General features: G+C 36.1%; 1 protein-coding gene and 1 long non-coding RNA gene across 3 annotated transcripts in view; one reads left to right on the top strand and one right to left on the bottom strand.

The window, feature by feature from the left end:
- LOC137048643 (uncharacterized) overlaps nt 1-20,731 on the top strand; it is a 300,170-nt gene that overhangs the window by 1,790 nt on the left and 277,649 nt on the right. For both annotated transcript variants that reach the window (XR_010899492.1, XR_010899491.1), the window contains exon 2: nt 3,245-3,389. This is a non-coding gene — a long non-coding RNA (uncharacterized lncRNA). The remainder of the gene's footprint in view (nt 1-3,244; nt 3,390-20,731) is intronic.
- On the bottom strand, nt 1,492-3,320 carry lepb (leptin b). The gene is given in 4 exon segments (XM_067426820.1): nt 1,492-2,022; nt 2,024-2,355; nt 2,843-2,984; nt 3,189-3,320. Coding segments are annotated over 3 exon segments (504 nt in total). The 5' UTR covers nt 2,981-2,984; nt 3,189-3,320; the 3' UTR covers nt 1,492-1,988.

The raw sequence follows: 20,731 nt of genomic DNA, 5'->3' as shown, positions 1-20,731 counted from the left end.
CACTATTTGGAATTGCATCAAGAACAATAGCAAATTCTCTTGGTTTAACCGAAATTGGAAAAAAAAACACTGAAATTTTTAGATTCAGTATATGATATTTAGCATATATTCAGTATAAAACAACAGCTATCCATTAGAATTTACCAATTGCCTTACTAAAATAATCCGTTCATTGAACCAAGTAGTATGTTAGAATAGTGATTTGTTTTAAAATTTGTCTTTGTTATTCCATATGAAATAATTGTGTGGTCAGAAAATGTTCTTATACCAATTTCAAACAGGGCTTGTCTGTGACAGGAATTTTGTCAACAGAAAAATTACTCTTGGACAAAAAGTGTATACCTTATTTAATATATAATTAGGAAATAGATTCCAAAGAGTTTCTCTTTTCTTCATCAACCATTTAATTTTGAAAGTGTCATTTAGTGCACTATAATGTTACAAATGAAGAAATAATGTGGCATTTTTCTCAGAATAAAGCCATCAAGTATTTTATCTAAATCCTTAATCACCATAGGAGGCACATCTAATGATAAGGATACAGATATAGATGCCTTCCATCTATAAAAATATTGATATAATGTATCCCTCATTAACTCTTTCCCTGCCACCGTTTAAAAAAAAAAGTTGCCAGCCACCGCCAGGGTTTTTGACCACTTTCACAAAAATGTAATACCCCATAGAATATTTTGTTTTATGAATATCTGAGCAGAGCTGAGAAAATCACATTTTTGTCAAAGACTGTATCCAGATCAGATTCAGAGCGATCATGATCAAACACAGATGAAGTACCTAATGATTGCACAGTCCTACAGCTCATCCTGGGTCCACATTTCATTCAGTAACATTAGATAGTTTTGATCAATATGATTTTTAATGTTAATGATCACATTATTTTATATATGCATCTAAAATAAACACGCACACACACACACACACACAGACAGACACATGAAGTCATGATACTCAATATCAATGATACCCAAATGCAGAACACTCACATGCACACACTGACACATGCATGCCACACACACACACACACACACACACACACACACACACACACACACACACACACACACACACACACACACACACACACACACACACACACACACACACACAAATAACACAACTTTTTAAATTTAACAAAAGAGAGCATAGGGTAAATATGCAAATAAGTCACTATCTAATGAAATATGTGCTAATTTGCATACATTTCCAGAACATAATTTTTTCTTTTTATTTAAATTTTTAAACAACGTATTAGAGTTAAAGATTTTTAAAGAGAGTCTTTTGGATATGTTTTGGATTATCACTTCATAAATCTAGGCTATTAATTTAATGGCCTATGTTTTTAGGAATTCAATTTTATTTAAACCGGACTATATGAATAAACCTCTCTCTAAAAGCCTCCATAATACAGATAGCCATGGCGATAAAGATGGCGATCTGTGGAAGAAAAACTTGTTTTAGGAAAATGGCCTTTAAAGATTTGTACTGAAATGTACAGACATGTGCATGAAAACAATGGTCTTTTTGGATAAAGTCAAAAAATATCATATAAAGATATTGTCTGACCTAGTAGTTGTGTATCATTTTTTTGTACATTTTTTCCCCCTTTGTTTAATTTAAAAAATAAGAATAGGGAATGTAGAGAGTGTTGATTTTTGTGAAGATATTGTCATATAATTTTTTTTTTAAATTTGTTCTAGAAAATGCAATAAACAGACATACATTGACATAGAAATCACATTCAATATAGGCAAGTTTCAATTTCTCAGTGCTACAAAACGTCATCATGTGCTAAAATATAAAAATTTAGCGTAGAAAATAGAAAGCTGTTGTGTAAAATACACTTTTTTTTAAACGAATTCAAAAAGTGTGAATAAAGTAGAATAAGTTAACAAAACATTTTGAGAACTAGTCCTTGCATGTGCATTTTTTGAGAGTGATGCATAGAATGAATAATGCATGGCTTACACATTTCAGAATATTAACGTCTCAGCCACGTCCGTGTCTGCACCATTTTAGTTTGTCCATGTTCAGGCAGAGCTTCTCCAGGTATCTCTGGAGCTCCAGGAGGTACAAGTAGTTGGAGGTAATGGGGAAGGCCGTTTCATCTTTGTGCACTGGGGTATCAGGGTTGGGCAGGGGGCATCCCTGAGAGATGGCCAGGCCCTCCAGCGTGCTCAAGAGAGTTTCCATGTCCACTTGGACCTGCTGTAGGTGCTGGGCTGGAGGGACTCGCAGTCTCAACTGGAGGTAGCTCAAATGAACGAAAACAGAAGTGAGACCATCAATGGGAGTGTCAATATCAGGCCCAAAATCAATCTCTGGAGACATCTGGAAGTGCTGTGGAGACAGACATGTGCTGAATTTATAAATAAGTTTCCCACAGTATAATTTCTCACTGCATCCAAGTTAAGTCCAACTCTGGTCATATACAACAATTTAAATTAAATAATGTTTGTAGTACAATTACAGTACAGAGCTTTAACTGAATTTCCCACTTTCCAAGTTTCCAAGTTATATGGTTAGTTTCTCATAAGTTCTCATAAGCCCAATAAAGAAAGAAACGATTTTCTACTCAACAAATTTTGAAATAGGACCTACTGCATTCAAAAGTTATCTTGAACAGCTCAAATTTGCCATTGCCATTCAAAAAATAGCTTGATTAAACTATAAATTTACATTTCTTCATAGAATATTACCAGGAATCATAGATAATAGTTTGGACCCCAACATTCTGAAAAAAAATCTTCTGTGTTGCACAGAAAAAAAGAAAGCCATACAGGTTTGGAGCGACATGAAGGTGATTAAATCACTGCAGAACAGTTACCTTATCCTTAATTTTTTTAATTCTGCTGATGGTAGTTCGAGCCATGATTTGTATCCTGTCCTCTGTAGCCGTGGGTCGGCTGATGCTAATGGCCACCAGATCTGCCATTAAGAGGCAAAAGATCAGGGAAGAGTGCATCTTTCTGCAAAAGAACAAAATATATGGTCATATTCCATGTTTAATTGTGTGCAGTATTAGAGTATTCAAATGTCTCAAACTTTTTTACATATAAAAAAACAAACAAAAAAACAACCCTGATATCAATGCAGTTACCCAGTTGAGTGCAGTACAATAATGATTTAAATTGTAACAAGAACACCATTTTTGTGAATGAGTGATTGCTTACCTCTGGTGTGTTGATGTGCATATTGAGAAGCTTAAGCAGGAATCTCCCTTTTATAGCAGTGGATGATTGACTCATTGCCCCAGTGAATCACCCTGTGCCGGTCTGGTCTGGTTTGCCCCTGTCGTCCACCATAGTCTTGAAGCCTGTGGAAGACCCCGTCTTAGCGGTCCGGTCCGAGACATCACACCCGTGGGGCTCCAGGTAAGGACACTTCCTGTGAAGTTGCAGTTAATTCAATTTTACAAATGTCAACTGGGCCCCATATATTTGGGTATTAGAGAATAGTTTTTTCTCTATGATGGTTTGTATGTTTATACACAGACTTCTATAGTGTCATTTTTGTTTTTTATACAAACATGCTTTTTTAATGTTTGGTGTCAATTTATATTTCAACTGTTGCTCACTGAAGCGTCAGGTTTCATCCTAATATTTGTCTCTGTACAACAAATATACAGGCAGTACAACTTCAGTAGATTTATTATCATATTAAAGTCATTTTTTAATAAACACATTCAGTTAATTTGTAGAATGATTGGATGAATGTATTTAATATTAGAGTCTTTGTAGTCTACTACTTTGTAGTCTTTGTAACCATCCTTGAATTATACCTTGTGTTTTAGAACACTGTACAAAACATTTAAGAAAACAGTCAGCAAATGTTTTATTGTTCTTTGTATTTACTCATTTCACATTTATTTACCCTAAGTAGTATATATTTTATTTTCTATGGAAGATCCTGAATTTATACAAGGAGGAAACAGCATTTTACTCTAATTTTAACTTAATATTTACTGGTTATGTAATATTCAATTACTTTTGAGTATACTGTAAGTCAATAAATTATTTATTGTAGATAAAATTATGTGTGACGATTACCAACCATATGAGAAACTTTTATTTATCTGGGTATTTATGTAAAAGTGTTGTTACAAGGCCTACTAAAAACATGCAGTACTGTATTTCAAATGAATCTGCAGTGCTTGAGGAAAAACTAGAACATATGACTTCCTTTTGTTGTAACCTTGGACAATAAGAAAGGCTGTGTCCAAAGGCATCCACACTGTAAAAAAATATTTAGAAAAAAAGTTACATGGTTGCCTTAAAATTTTGAGTTAATTGAAATTAAAATTTTGAGTTAATACAATGAACATTTTTTGAGATTCGACAACTTTTATTAAAATATTATTAAAAGATTTTGTAAGCATATTGGGTAATTGTGTGTGTTTTATTTCTGATGACGCAGTGAAATTTTCATGATTTATCAAATTTTTGTGGTTCAGATTCAATAATATTTTGAGTTTCTATTTATTAAACACATTTTCTTCATTGTATCAACTCAAATTTTTAATTTCAATAAACTCAAAATTTTAAGGCAACCAGATTACTTACTTTTAAGTTAAATCAACTAAAACCAACAACATTTTTTACAGTGCAAGACTGGGCCTTTCCAGTCTGTCAGTCAAGGACTTTGCAGGCAGCATTTGCGCAGGTACCTCCTGAAACTGATTTCGGTCAGAATTCTGATAGTCTAATGAAGCCAATAACTAATTTAGTTGGTCGAAAATATACATTTTACTCATCAACTGAAACTTTCAGATACTAAATTTTATTAGTTTTTTTTAAAACTGTCACAGAATCGGAAGCACAGGATAGTGGACATCTATGGCGCCTTCAAAAATCGATCATATAAAGGTATCACAGTAAAAAGTATGTTTACTCAGAAAAATTTTTGATTCATATAGTTAATATAGCTGGTGTGTGATGAGCACATAACATAAAACTGCAACTTATTTGGAAGACATAGTCGCCTGTGAAATGTATAAATGCTTTCATGGACATAATGTTGGTCAGAGTGAACTGTTTGTGACCATAATTTCATACATCATGACTTTTAAAAAGATTTCATTTTTATTACTCAGAGAGTGTTTTTGTATCTCTACAATTGAGCTGTCATGATTACAGAAGATCTCATGGCCACTAGAAATGTTTTTTGGGGGGATTTTAATTGTTGCAAAAATGTTAAATAGACAAAGATCTTCTGGGTGGAAAGCAAAAGCTGACAAAGCACTTTATAGATTCTCTGGATGAAACTGGTTTGTTGACTGGAATATTTGTACATTCCTTAATGCTCTGAACTGTGTGTTCATGTCCATGCGTGTTTCCTGTCTCTCGCCTGTGTCTGAATATTTCCAAGCGTGTTTGAATAAGAGTTTATGAGTGTGTGTCTGTGATGTAATTCCCGAAGGATTCCAGTGTAAATTCCTGGAAAGTACGTGCTTTGGATTTCATTGGCTTCACATTGCTTAAGCTGGATGTTTGTTGAAAGTTGTTTTACTTTTCTAGAGATGAGCAAAGACTTGACGGTGGATATTTACAGTTGAATACAATACCGTGTATTTTTGTTGCAATTTGATCTTTTTTTATCTAAAGGTATGTGCTGATAGTCACAGATGGCTTTCAGTTCTGCTTGACACAATAAAGAAGTAGAACGTTAAAAGTTGATTTAACAGTTTGTTTGTATGTTAACTTAATGTTGCTTTAGTGTTCTGACAGAAGCAGACCTGAAGTAAGCTTGTTTACATTAGTAACCCAATGAAACCACTTCCCATTTTATTTCCTTTTTTCCCACTTTTTGAAAATACTTTTGTGTGTGTGCTGTCAATCAATTAAAAAAATTAACTAGATTAAACAATTATATTTTCTGTGAATAATTGTGATTAATTGCAATTAAAAACAAGTTTTTATAAGGTTTTAATATATTTTATTATATAATAATTACACAGTTAATCTACAAATTAATATAGAAAAAATATAGAATGTATAGTTTAAATGTTGCATCTTTTTATGAATAAAAGCTAGTATCACTAATACAGCTACTGAATAGCTAGTCTATGAAATGGATTCCCCCCAGTTTTAAACAGTTATAGCTTTTTCAATTACACTTTTAAACAGTATAATTGAAAGCTATCAATTTATATTTAAATCAACAAATGTAATGATTATTATTATTATTATTATTATTATTATTTCTTTGGCTTAGGCTTCACAATTCTTAAACAGTTTTAAAACTCTTAACTTAAACTTTTAAAAATCCTCATGTAAATCTATTATAAATGTCCTATTTACGTACCTGCGCCCTTCTGTCTAATAGGAAGGAAATAAACAGAAATTGAATCAAACTCCACAAATTGTTAATTAAATATGCACTCATGGATTATTAGGAACACCAAACTAATACTGTTTTTGACCCCCTTTCACCTTAAGATCTGCCTTAATTCTAGGTGGCATTGATTCAACAAGGTGTTGAAAGGATTCTTTAGAAATGTTGGCCCATATTGATAGGATAGCATCTTGCAGTTGATGGAGATTTGTGGGAAGCACATCCAGGGCATGAAGCTCCAGTTCCAACACATCCCAAAGATGCTCTATTTGGTTGAGATCTGGTGACAGTGGGGGCCATTTTAGTACAGTGAACTCAAAGTCATGTTCAAGAAACCAATTTGAAATTATTTGTGCTTTGTGACATGGTGCATTATCCTGCTGGAAATCACCATCAGAGGATGGGTACATGGTGGTCATAAAGGGATGGACATGGTCAGAAACAATGCTCAGGTAGGCCATGGCATTTAAACGATGCCCAATTGGCACTAAGGGGCCTAAAGTGTGCCAAGAAAACATCCCCCACACCATTACAGCACCACCACCAGCCTGCACAGTGGTTGGCATGATGGATGATGGATCCATGCTCTCATTCTGTTTACTCAAATTCTGACTCTACCATCTGAATGTCCCAACAGAAATCGAGACTTTAGGAGATTGTCTTGACCAGGACCACAGCCCTATTAATCCTTATTAAAGCTACAAAAGTTATTCAAGAGCTACGCATGTATGAGGTGGATGCATGGTTACACTTTTTTAACGTGTTAAACTGCACAAAATAATCACATGCTTTAACGTGTTAATGTTTACAGAACAAATGTTTTGAATACATTCTTTTATTAAACGATAATGCGGTCATATTAGGGGTATACAGTGATTACTTATTTGTGCTTCTAATGAGACTGTAGTCGGGACCTAGTGGGATTCAGCTGAACGAAAGCAGTGACGTGACATTATTTTGTTGCCAAACAAAAGGTATTGATTCAGCTCCAGCACACTTACCGTAATCCCTAATTGGGTTTGTTTGATGCAATATGTACTTATTTTCTATTCAGATACAAATTTTCTACTCTATCTACAGTTACATGTCAACCGGTTCAATGTTTTTGATTTTATTACTGAACAAATACTTGAATTAGCTTAATGCCAATTCATGTTTTAATCGCAAACTCACTGGCACACTCACTCAGACTCGCACATAAACGCATGCCATGAGATTTTAGAGTCTGATGTGCGGCTCCAGCTCTGACCTTTTGTTTTCACTTACTGGTAGTCCATTCATGCTTCCAGACACTGTCTGGTTGATCACACATAAATTCACGCTACATTAAGATCCAGTAATGTGCAAGCGATGGAAGAAAAGTATGTGATACACTTTTATTGGACCTGACATACAGAATGCTGTGTGTCTTAACGTTTTAAAATTTCATATTTAAAGAAATCTAGTATTTGACCATGTCTAACATGTATTCAACTGTAAAACCTACAAATAAGTAAGCAGTTATAATCTGCAATACTTTAAGCAGCTTGACTATTATGGGCAGGCACTTTGTGGGTAATGACATTACAAATGAAAATGATTATTTTTCCGGCCACAAAATGACTCTAATTGGCCTCTTTGCATTGGAATTCTCTATTTTAACCTTAATTACTACACTAATTTTAATATAAATAACATAAATATTAGGAGAACAATATTTTAAGCGGTCATTATTGGACCATAATTATTGCACAAATAGTATTTAGTACCAAAAGGTCTCCTCAAAATGTTCAATAAATATTATTAAACTAAAATATAGTTTATTTAATAACATTTATTTAATTGAAAAATAGTTAAGGTGTACAAACACATTTGACTATAATAGTAAGGAATATCTCAGGGCTAAAAACAAGAAGAGCATAACATTACAATGTTGCATCCATCACTCTCCATTTTAAAATGACACTGTAAATGCAGTTGATGTAATAATCAATGCACACTATGTTGTACTGTTTCCCAAAAATTGCTGCAAATACCTGTATAGTGAAGCTGTTGTCTATTCCAGTGTTTCCCAACCTTTTTTTCAGTCATGGCACCCCTTGAAAAATTACATTTTGTGGCAGCCCCTCGCATAAGTTACGCTAGGGGTGTAACAGTACAGTTTGCTCACGGTTCGGTTTGGTTTTAGGTTCACGGTTTCAGTACAGTTCGGTATTTGCTATGTTCAGGGAAAAAAGAAAATAAGAACTAATAACTTAAATACAAGCAGCAGCACAAATATATACTATTGAGCAAAGATAAGAATAAAACAAACAATACTTTTCATGTTTTTCAGGTAGGTCTAACATTAGTTTTTAGTTAGAGAAATTGAATAAAGTAATCAAATGTAAAATAATTATATATTTCACTGTTCGCGTCTTCTGGCTACAAACGGGTGTGACGGCGAAAATGACTGGTCATATTCGGACATACGGCAGCATTGAACAAAGTTTATAAAGAGAGACCTTTTTGCCCACGTTTTTCTTTTATTATCATCGCTGTTGTTGTAGTGTATAACTGAGGAGCCAGCACGTGTATCCATCGACAGAAACACACATAAAGCATTATTTTCAAGTTGCAACCCATATTAAAGATGTGTCATCAGATGTGAGTAGTGCAAGTGCGTCCCGGCAACTTTTACAGGGCACCCCTGCTCACGGCACCCCGGTTGGGAAACACTGGTCTATTCAAATGTATAATGATTGACACAGCGCTGGTTTGTTTAGAGCTATTGATAGCGCCGTGACCACGACATAAAGCATGTCGCAACTCTGTTATTCAACTGCTCTGGTTTTAACTGTAATGCCACACTAAATGCGCCAAAATACAACAAAACTATTTTAAGTCTTAAGGTCGAATGCAACACATCGAGTGTGTGCGAGTGAGTGAGTGACGTGCAAGAGGCAGACTGGCGGTGGGAGAGCTAAGGAAATCCAGCTGAACGAATATGCATGCGTCTTTTAAATAGCGTAAAAATGAATGCGGCCAGTGTTTATTCTGTGGCGGTCCTCCACAAATTGTGGGAAACACTGTATGTACACATTCAGCTCGGGCTGACATTTGACATCATGACATCATTTGACTGATGGTAATAAAGTGCTCTTCCCGTAAACAGACAAAGCATTAAACCTCTGCTTGTTTTTTCTTTCTTTTCAATTTTAACATGACGCATATTCACTTCCTGTCCTGTCCCCCAACTTACTGTCAGAGGTTAGAGTTTAATCCTAGGTATCCAATCTGACTGCAGTTCCACAGACTGATACCGATTTATTGCATCATTCCTAAAAGCCTGAGGATTTTGTTCATTTGTCACAGCTTCCTTTAGTCATCATTACTGTGCAAATTAACCACTAAGAACATGAGCCAGCAAAAACAGTGGAAAAACAGCAATTTCCTGTATTTAATGGTCTGTTATATATGTTTTAATGAGATGAAATTGAAAAAAAAGTAATAACGTGAAAGGTATTCACATAAAATCCACTGGTGCATGTTTCCTCTATTCATTATGTCATTGGGGAAAAATGGTGGAATAATTCACACAATCTTACATTTGCTTTTTTTTTATAAATCATGTGGTCTTGTGGGTCTGATTCATGTGGGCTCAGTCAACTTGGATACGGATATCCTATGACTTGCAATTTTTTCCAGTATTTCCATCTGTTTCTGATTAAGCGGCAGACACAGAGAAATATTCATGAGTGATTTCCAAATCTGTATCTTTACACGGCACTAAACGTTTAGATTTGGTTCCAGTCTGCTTTGTCCCAACCAAACTTTTCAAATCCATTCGGCTAGGGGTGGGGGTTGAGGGATGGTCTTATCTGGAAATCATGTGCTGCACAATGAAAGCTGGATATGTAAAACTCTCCAAATATGGACACCTATGTGTGTATGGGATATTAATAATACTAGGCATGCAAGGGGCAGTTTAAAAAACACATTTTAAAGGGGAAAGCCTCACTGCTTGATGAGAAAATAATTTAAAAAAAAATGGCCAGTAAGCTCTCCCTTAGCCCCAACTCTTTCGGTCTGTTTCTTTTGAACTGAAAATGCAAGCGCACTGCTCAACTTGACCTGTAGGAGGTTTCACTGAGTCAGGTTTCAAATGCAAGAGAGAAAGCAGAAGAGAAGATAATGATTAGGGTAAATACAAATGAGTCAAGAGAGGGGAGGGAATAGAAAAACTTTTAGAAAGGATAATGTATTTATTAAAAATGTATTGTCCAATATTCACTTAATGTTTCTCCATTTTTGTTTATAAAAAAGGCATAAGACAGTGAGAGCAAAAAGCCATATTGTATGAGATTGTATGTGATTAACGTTCTGGTTTCTACCTGCAACCTTTGCGTCACATTTATTAATTTAGCAGTTTCTTTCATCCCAAGAAACGTATAAATAAGGAATACACCATGATGATTTGATCGTCATCTGGCCAGTTAGCCAGGGTGAAAACCCGGGTTGTGTGTCCTGTTTTTGTGCTCTAACTTAGAAGATTGGCATCTTGTCGTAGAGATTTATTAGTCACAAAATCACAAAATATTTATTTGCATTTTTTTGGTTACACTTTAAGGTTGTTACAGTGTAATTATACAGTACTGTGCATAAGTCTTATGCACATTAGTATTTTCACCCCCCAAAATATTTTTAAGCCAGTTATTTATACATTTTGCAATAGTGTGCCTGTAGGTAATATCAGTTTACATTTTCAAACATTTATTATGCCATTAATTGTAATTCGACGATAATTGAGACCATCTGTGATTACATGAAGAAACTGAAAAATACGGAGACAAAAAACCACAAGAACTGCGACAACATCTCCATCCTTCAAAGCTCCCTGAAAAATTATGAGCAAGTGTACCAGGACAAAAGCTGTTTAAAAAGGGTGGTCACACCAAACACTGTTTTGATTTAGTTATTATGAGTTAATTGATAAAGAAAATCTATTAAGACATTATTATTTTTAATATTCTCACTTTGCAGCATTTTTACACAAGTGTCTAAAACTGTTCGCAGTACTGTAGCTTTGCAGGAAGGTTTCTTCAAGCGTCTTGGAGATGTTGTCGCAGTTCTTGTGGTTTTTGTCTCAGTTTTCTCAGTTTCTTCATGTAATCACAGATGGACTCGATGATGGTGAGATTAGATCTCTGTGTGGATAAAACAGCTGTTGTCAGACTCCTTCTGCATACAAAAATCTCACTGGAATGGATTATTACAATTAATGGCAAAATAAATGTTTGAAAATGTAAACTGATATTAGCTACTGACACACTATTACAAAATACATAAATAACTGGCTTAAAAATATTTTTTTTTTTGGGGGGGGGGGGGGGGGATACTAACGTGCATAAGACTTTTGCACAGTACTGTATAGTTAAGTACTAAATTAACAACATGTACTTACTATAAGGTTAGGGTGAGATTAGGGTTTGGTTAAAGGGTTAGTTGCATGTAATTATACATCATTTACTGTTATTACTATGGTTAGAACATGCAACAAGGACACTGTAAAATAGTGGTAATGACTTTGTTAAAAGTGTACTTGACACTGTGAAATCCACGTAGCTAGAGAGAGATGGAGATAAAGGAAAGATTCACACAACACTGAAATACACCAAACTAATATTTTAATTACAACTTTTGGTTACATTGAAATCTTTTCTAACAAAATACCATTAATAAGCAATAATTAAATAAATTAATTCAATTAAAACATTTATTAGCCAATTCAAAACTGTGAAAAGTGTTTCCACAACAGTACGTCCTATGCTGATGACATCGGCAGAGCTCTGCTCCATTTCCCAAGGCTAAATGGTGACACAATTTGTGTGCCATGTTTTTGGATCATAATTCAAATGGACTAACCCTGTCTTCAGTATGAGGGTCACACTATCATTAGTATAGGAAAGATTGTTTATTAAATGATATAGAAAGAAACGGGAAATACTTTGAATAATAAGATTGCATTCTCTAAGTTATCAATTTGAGGTCATGTCGTAAACCTCGCCTTTATGAGTTTTCTCTGATTACACCCTCCTGCTGAACCTTGACTTCTCCTGAGACTTGATGCATATATGTAATGTATAATTTGGATGAACCTTATTTTAACAGTCTGTCAAGCATATGGTCTCCCTTTTTGTCAAGTGCATGATTTCCCAGAGAAGAATGGAAACAACGGAAAGGCCCGCGGACAGTAGAGTCACGTGACCAAAGCACTCAGCTGGTGTCCTAGTGAATGGGCAGGAAGTTATGGGGGGGAATAAATGCTCTTGGCGAAAAAGCACAATCGCAAGATGCCCATGGACCTGGCTTAATACCCATATGGTTGCCATTCATATAAGGTCTTTATGACCCATTTAAGCTTTTTCTTCTGTATGTTTCTTGTCTTTTCAGGACTTTTCTATATTGTGTTATATAATGCATGACAGTCTATGGGGTTGATTTAAATAGATTATAAAATAGAATAAAATAGTAAAGGAAGGAGAAAGGCAATGGATTATGTGACAAGGGTATTTCTCCATCCATAAGACAGAGAAAATCAATGTAAAAATGATCAAAACACTTTTATTAATCATCTCAAAGGTTTTATAGGGTAATAAATGTCAGCTTTTTTGCACATACCCACAAACAATAAAGTGCAACCAAAAAACAATAAATATGTGATATACTGTATTAATGCACTGTTTCATGTTTGACAAAGTAGTGCGCACCCCCCCCCCCCCCCCCAAAACAGGGTTATTTAGTTATAATTAATTTCTTACATCTTGCAATATCTATACATTAATATAATCTACCTCCGCAGTATCAGGGAAAGTTAAGTAAAAGTAAAGATCTAGTTGTTTTCAGATTGAGGTTGCAAAACGCATTTCAGTTCATCTTGTGCGTCAGATTTGTGGCAAAGGCTGTGCCTTAATTTTTGCACAGATGTCGGTTCTGTTTCAGTGACTGTGCTTGTGTTTATTTGAGACAGGATTTTAGTTTATTTTAGATTTAAGTCAAATTATAGTAAAATGTACAAGGTCTGTAAATGTTCCACAGCAAAGTGTGTTGTTGAATCTATGCAAAGCACTGCATTATGGTGTTATTGCTGTTTTAGAAATTCTTAAGATTTACAGTTACACTTTATTTTAAGGTTATATTGTTCTAGTGTAATTATATATTTGAGTACTGAATTAACATGTAGCCTAATTAATATAGGTTTAGGGTAGGATTTAGGGGCTAGTTGCATGTATTATGTATTATTATGCACACTATTTACTTTTATTAGTAACAAGGACACTGTAAAATAAAGTGTTACCAGATTTTTAACCAGATGTCTTTAAAAAAAGAAGAAGAAAAATAGAAAAAAAGTATGCAATGCACAAAGGGCAGGATTTTGATGGAAATTTTTAGAGCTTGTAATATCTGTTAAGATGATGTGGTCCTCTGCAGATACTTTTTGGGGTAAGGGCTTCCTGGCTACTGGTTCAAGGAACAGCAAGCCCAGACCGCAAAAAGACCTGAAAAGGACAAGACAGGGACCTGGAAATCAGCTTCGTATATCTGAACAGAGAAAAGGAGAGAGGGAAAGGGAGGGAGAGAGAGAGAGAATGAAATGTGAATGCAGCCTTCTTTCATTAAGAAAATATTTCGTAAAAACAACATTGAACACACACACACACACAAACACACACACACACACACACACACACACACACACACACACACACACACACACACATATTTATCCACACACACACACACACACACACACACATATTTATCCACACACACACACACACACACACACACACACACACACACACACACACACACACACACACACACACACACACACACATTTATCCGTCTGGATCAGCAACCATTTGAAGCCAGGAAATGCTTTAATTGAAACAACTACAGTTACACATAATATACATTATTAAATTACACAGAATGAGCGTCGCTCTTTCTTGTTCTCTTTGACTGAGCTCTATTTTGTCTAAATTGCCAACAATTTTTTTGTTTCTTGTGGTTAAGTTTTTGCGTATGTGACTTAACGCGTCGCAGTTTAGTCCACTTGAACTAACTGCGCACCGTTCTCGCGCATAGTGTAAGAAAACAATTTCTGCAGCAAATATTCGTCCCTGTTATTTTTCCCGTTTGCGCAAGTTCAAATACAATTTAACCTGTGAAATTCTGCAAAAATCACCGTCAGGTGTCGGATGTGAAACGCCCTTTCACCCGATCCTTTCTAGCATTGTATCAGCATTGTATTCTGCGTCTTATTTGTTACCGGGCCAAAGATGGTTGGGGTCCAGCGGAGTAGATGACGTAGGCACCCGTTAGGCTTACCTCACTAAATGCGTCATACGTGTAAAAAGTGTCGCCCTCCCATGCGCGCCCTCCTCCCTTTTCTGATTGCGCCTCTGCCACAATTCCTTTTAACGACTTTAGCGGGGTTTTTTTGTCTCCCAAATCAAGCACCAAAATCTAATGGGCCTCTGTCCAATCATATTAACCCATGTTTGTCTTAATGTTCACACACATCGTGTTTTGTATGTAAATGACCATCACTGAAAAAATGAAGCCCTACATGCGTGCAAGACAAACGTACTGGGATGGCTGATGTGGTGTATTCCGGTTGATTGAAGGAGGCGTGTTAATTAAACGGGCGCTGTCCGCTGTGCTGAAAGGGCTGCTGTCCACGGTGCTGAAACCCACCCGCCGCGGTGAACGCCCTGTGCTGCACACACCCACAGTTTGTGGAGGAGATGGGAAAAGAAGGGGGTTTCGTCACACCGATGGTGCAAACACAGGTGCTTGTAATCTGGAACATAAAATTTAATTTATTCAAATATGATTTTCCACAAGAGAATATTGAAATCACTTTTTTGTGATTGGGTGTCTCTTTCAATCTCCCTCTTACTCTTCTCTGTGTATAAGTGTAGTTGTTTTAGGTGTGTGTGTGTGTGTGTGTGTGTGCATGAGTGTAATATTCTATATTATTGCGAGAGTGTTTGCCTCCCATGCACGTTTAGAAGGTTTCAATGGTTACATTTAATCAAGTGTTGCACAAAATAAGAACGTTTATAACACAATTCTTATAGTACTTGTTGCTAACGCTTTTGCGCTACCCTAGACGGTTTGGTGTAGTAGGGTACTGGACATAAATCGTTTTCGTGCTCATGGAAAAGGATTGATAGCTGTGTAATTATTTTAATTCAATGTCCTACATGCCACTGGCCCACACCTTTAGCTGTTTTACAAAGCATATAAAAGCATTTACGAATCGGACGGTTTACATATTGTGGGTTTGCGTTGCACGCATACTGGTAGGCGCCTGTTCCACACCACATCCAGTCACGAGTCAGCGTTTGAAAAACGTAATTAAATAATTGGAAGTAATTGTACACGATTCCAAGCAAAAACAAGTCAGCACTACGAAATGATGCACATTTTAACAGTTGCAATGGCTGTAAATGGGTTTTAAAAGCGCGCGAAGGGACGCAGCGTGAAGCACGCGCGTTATAGCTCGTTTATATGCGCTTATAACCCGCTCCATAGAGACTATCCGAAACAGGGTGTTTTCTCCATGTGTTGAGTTTTACAGATGAAGACAGAACATGCATCAGACGGTCTTTTAGAAAGTCAGAAATACGTTACCATTGCTTCTACCAAGCCCCATTAAAGGGGGCGACACAAGGCAAAGCGGTTCCGTGAACGTTAATAGAAAATACATGTCAGACTTACCGTGTGAGCGATGCTTCAAGGAAAACGAGATGTTTTTTTCCTTTTGCTTTTTTGTAATAATAATTCCAGAAAATTCGAATGTTCTCCTCTCACATTGACCTTTAATGTTTTCAAATTACACTCTGGTGTTTTAGTACATTTTAAACTAATCCATTTTGTCCTTTCCGCGTTTCTGGAAAATACTGCAAAATCTAATGGAAGCGCTCAATTCCTCCAGTCTGCTGTTGACCTGCATTGACGTCATTGCGTCATTAGGTTTCCCCTGGAAACACAGGCGTTCCAAAAATAGTAACACATTAATTCAACTCTGGCTGAGGGTTGGCGCGAGCGACTATTTGTATCAATCCATAATATTCTGATTCGCACCCTCCCCCCTACATTGTCTTCTTCTTTTTATTCTTCTTCCTCCTCTTTCTCTCCTTCCTCCTTTTCTTCTTTAGAGCGTTAAAGCTCTCAAGGACGAGTGGCGCACGAGCAGGTACGACTTTACGACTATTTTAAGGAGCGGGCAAGGTTACATAAATATCAAAGTGACGGACAGAGCAGAGGAGAGTGTTCTCCGGTTTGTTTTATTCCCGCCCGCAATCAAAAAATGGTAGTAAGAGCAGAAACAGCGCCACGAGGACAGAAATAGAAAGTGCCGAGCGCGAGCAGTCATCTGTCTGGAGAGCTCGTGAGTCCTCTGGTGTTTGTGGGGAGCTCTACTAAAGAAACAAAGGAAATAGTTGCTCTGTCATAGTTTTTTTTAAAAGGTCTATGCATATTGATCATGAAAGAGCATTTTCTTCTGCAAAAAAACACTTAAGTGTGAAATATGTATCGGGTTTGCAATGGTATGATGATCACTATTACCAATGGTTTGGTCACCAATGCATTCTTTTTCATAGCCGCAACCGATAGGCAACCATAGGGCGAACACATTCATTCATTAATTCATTCATTCATTCAGCTCCAATGTAACGCTCATCTGATGCTAATGATGTACTGGTTACACATAAAACCGGATATAATATTTTTTTTTCTCCCGTGACCGAAACCCAGCAGGCTGCACGTGAGCGCTGTGTGCATCACGACCGAAAAACGCCAACATCAACCATGTGCTCCGCACGAAGCATTAATTCATTAATGAAGCATCGGCCACTCCCTTTTTATGAATCCTTCACTGTGTCTACGTGTTGATGCTGACAGAAGCTTGCTGATGCCTGCGAGCGTTTTTGTATGAATGTAAAGAATCTGCTCCTCACACTCAGGTTCTAGCTGTGCATTAATAGTACTGATCGCGTTCGAGTAGATTTGCTTTTGGGGAAGGGGAACAAAATGTAATCTAATAGTATGCTACCTGAGCATACTGATTGTTTAAGTCAAGTCAAATTGATTTTACATAGTGATTTTCACAATACACATGATTTCAAAGTAGCTTTACAAAAATTCACGATGCCATTGTTTATAATATCTCCATGCCTTATAGTCACATTTAGCAGATCAGATCTGGTCTTAGATTTTGTGAAGATAAACAATCAAAACAGATGAGATTTGCTCTTCTGTTGTAATCATTACAAATGTTTCCATTTTTTTTATACGTTGTTAAGGCAAAAATGCGTCATTCTGTGTATTCCCTCATATTGTTATAATTTATGTGTGCAGAAAACTACATGTTAATTGCTGTAGTTTCTGAGTAAAGAAAACATGTTGGGCTGTTAATCTGCTAACAGATGTATCAGTTTTAATCTTTACAAACTGAAGAGGTTGAACTGTATTGTTTTGATATGCAGTACTGTTTTGGCATTGATATATTTGTTTTAAATAAATATAGCACAGCAAACTTTTAAAGCAACAGATTCTGCCAGACATTTTCTGTTATAAATTATAAACATCAAGCATATTATGTTAGTTCTGGCAGTTCACGTCATTCAATCTCACATCAGCTGATGCTTGTCTACCTATATGAATATACACTCACCTAAAGGTGTATATATGATGCCTGTCTTATCATCCCTATATATATATACAGTCTTGTTCAAAATAATAGCAGTACAATGTGACTAACCAGAATAATCAAGGTTTTTAGTATATTTTTTATTGCTACGTGGCAAACAAGTTACCAGTAGGTTCAGTAGATTGTCAGAAAACAAACAAGACCCAGCATTCATGATATGCACGCTCTTAAGGCTGTGCAATTGGGCAATTAGTTGAAAGGGATGTGTTCAAAAAAATAGCAGTGTCTACCTTTGACTGTACAAACTCAAAACTATTTTGTACAAACATTTTTTTTCTTCTGGGATTTAGCAATCCTGTGAATCACTAAACTAATATTTAGTTGTATGACCACAGTTTTTTAAAACTGCTTGACATCTGTGTGGCATGGAGTCAACCAACTTGTAGCACCTCTCAGCTGTTATTCCACTCCATGATTCTTTAACAACATTCCACAATTCATTCACATTTCTTGGTTTTGCTTCAGAAACAGCATTTTTGATATCACCCCACAAGTTCTCAATTGGATTAAGGTCTGGAGATTGGGCTGGCCACTCCATAACATTAATTTTGTTGGTTTGGAACCAAGACTTTGCCCATTTACTAGTGTGTTTTGGGTCATTGTCTTGTTGAAACAACCGTTTCAAGGGCATGTCCTCTTCAGCATAGGGCAACCTGACCTCTTCAAGTATTTTAACATATGCAAACTGATCCATGATCCCTGGTATGCGATAAATAGGCCCAACACCATAGTAGGAGAAACATATCATGATGCTTGCACCTCCATGCTTCACTGTCTTCACTGTGTACTGTGGCTTGAATTCAGAGTTTGGGGGTCGTCTCACAAACTGCCTGCGGCCCTTGGACCCAAAAAGAACAATTTTACTCTCATCAGTCCACAAAATGTTCCTCCATTTCTCTTTAGGCCAGTTGATGTGTTCTTTGGCAAATTGTAACCTCTTCTGCACATGCCTTTTTTTTAACAGAGGGACTTTGCGGGGGATTCTTGAAAATAGATTAGCTTCACACAGACGTCTTCTAACTGTCACAGTACTTACAGGTAACTCCAGACTGTCTTTGATCATCCTGGAGGTGATCATTGGCTGAGCCTTTGCCATTCTGGTTATTCTTCTATCCATTTTGATGGTTGTCTTCCGTTTTCTTCCACGTCTCTCTGGTTTTGCTCTCCATTTTAAGGCATTAGAGATCATTTTAGCTGAACAGCCTATCATTTTTTGCACCTCTTTATAGGTTTTCCCCTCTCTAATCAACTTTTTAATCAAAGTACGCTGTTCTTCTGAACAATGTCTTGAACGACCCATTTTCCTCAGCTTTCAAATGCATGTTCAACAAGTGTTGGCTTCATCCTTAAATAGGGGCCACCTGATTCACACCTGTTTCTTCACAAAATTGATGACCTCAGTGATTGAATGCCACACTGCTATTTTTTTTAACACACCCCTTTCAACTAATTCAACTAATTGCCCAATTGCACAGCCTTAAGAGCGTGCATATCATGAATGCTGGGTCTTGTTTGTTTTCTGAGAATCTACTGAACCTACTGGTAACTTGTTTGCCACGTAGCAATAAAAAATATACTAAAAACCTTGATTATTCTGGTTAGTCACATTGTACTGCTATTATTTTGAACAAGACTGTATATATATAATGCCCATTTAGATTTATCAGCAGCCTTATTGCATTGCTCAGGAGCTATTTACCCTCCTCCAGTTCCCCCTCTCGTCCTGTCAAGACCTGGCTTCTGATATTCTTCTTTGAATCAGACAATTTTTTCTCGAATTATGTTGTACATTCAATTACTGAACATCTAGGCCAGCTAGAAGTTGCTGTGTGAGTAAACCTCACTCCTCTGATCTGAAGAACCCAAGGAGCCTTTAGCCTAGAGTGTCTGACTCTCATGCCAGCGGACAGGGAGTGCACAGGGTGTTCTTGCCCAGAATGGAACCATATTGTCTATCCAAACTGTATCCTAATTGTGAATCATCTTTTTAATAGTCCTGACAGAACAGTAGATATACTGATCAAAATGAAGACTTATTACTTGCAATTATTATTGCACTGTATTTAAGAGGAATTATTTTTAGCTGTGTAAATGCTATTGTGGTGTTCTTTGGATTGTTTTTTAAATTCTTTTGATGACTGTTTTTTTTTTTTTTTTTTTTTTGAATCCATGAATCAGGCTTACATCTAGATTTTAGTAACAATACATTCTCTTTAGCAAGAGTTTGCTAAATGGCAAATCATGAAACATTTAATCAGCGAGATTTAAAAAGGGTTTTTACAACTATTAATGTTTACAGTAAACTGCAGACATACTGTGATAATAGGAGACTTGAAGTTGCGGTTTGGTTCACAGCATAAAGACTTTTTTAACCTGTGTTTGTGTTCAAGATAGATAGATGAAGACAAAACCTAGAAAAGCTTTTAACTGTTATGTGTTGGTTGATTGTTTGTATGAATCTATATTTTTACTTGTCAATCATTTTTTGTTGTTGTATTGTTTTCCCCTTTTCCATTGTTGCACTTTAAGATTCTTCAGAATGAAAATTGTGTTATAAATAAAATTTATTATTTATTTTTATTAGTTAAATAATGCTTACTGTATATCACCCACACAGAAATATAGGGTGTCAAAATT

This window comes from Pseudorasbora parva, chromosome 20, assembly GCF_024679245.1.
Source record: "Pseudorasbora parva isolate DD20220531a chromosome 20, ASM2467924v1, whole genome shotgun sequence".
In the NCBI taxonomy this organism is placed as follows: domain Eukaryota; kingdom Metazoa; phylum Chordata; class Actinopteri; order Cypriniformes; family Gobionidae; genus Pseudorasbora; species Pseudorasbora parva.
Note: the sequence above shows the minus strand (reverse complement) of the source record. Positions and strands in the feature narration are given on the sequence as shown.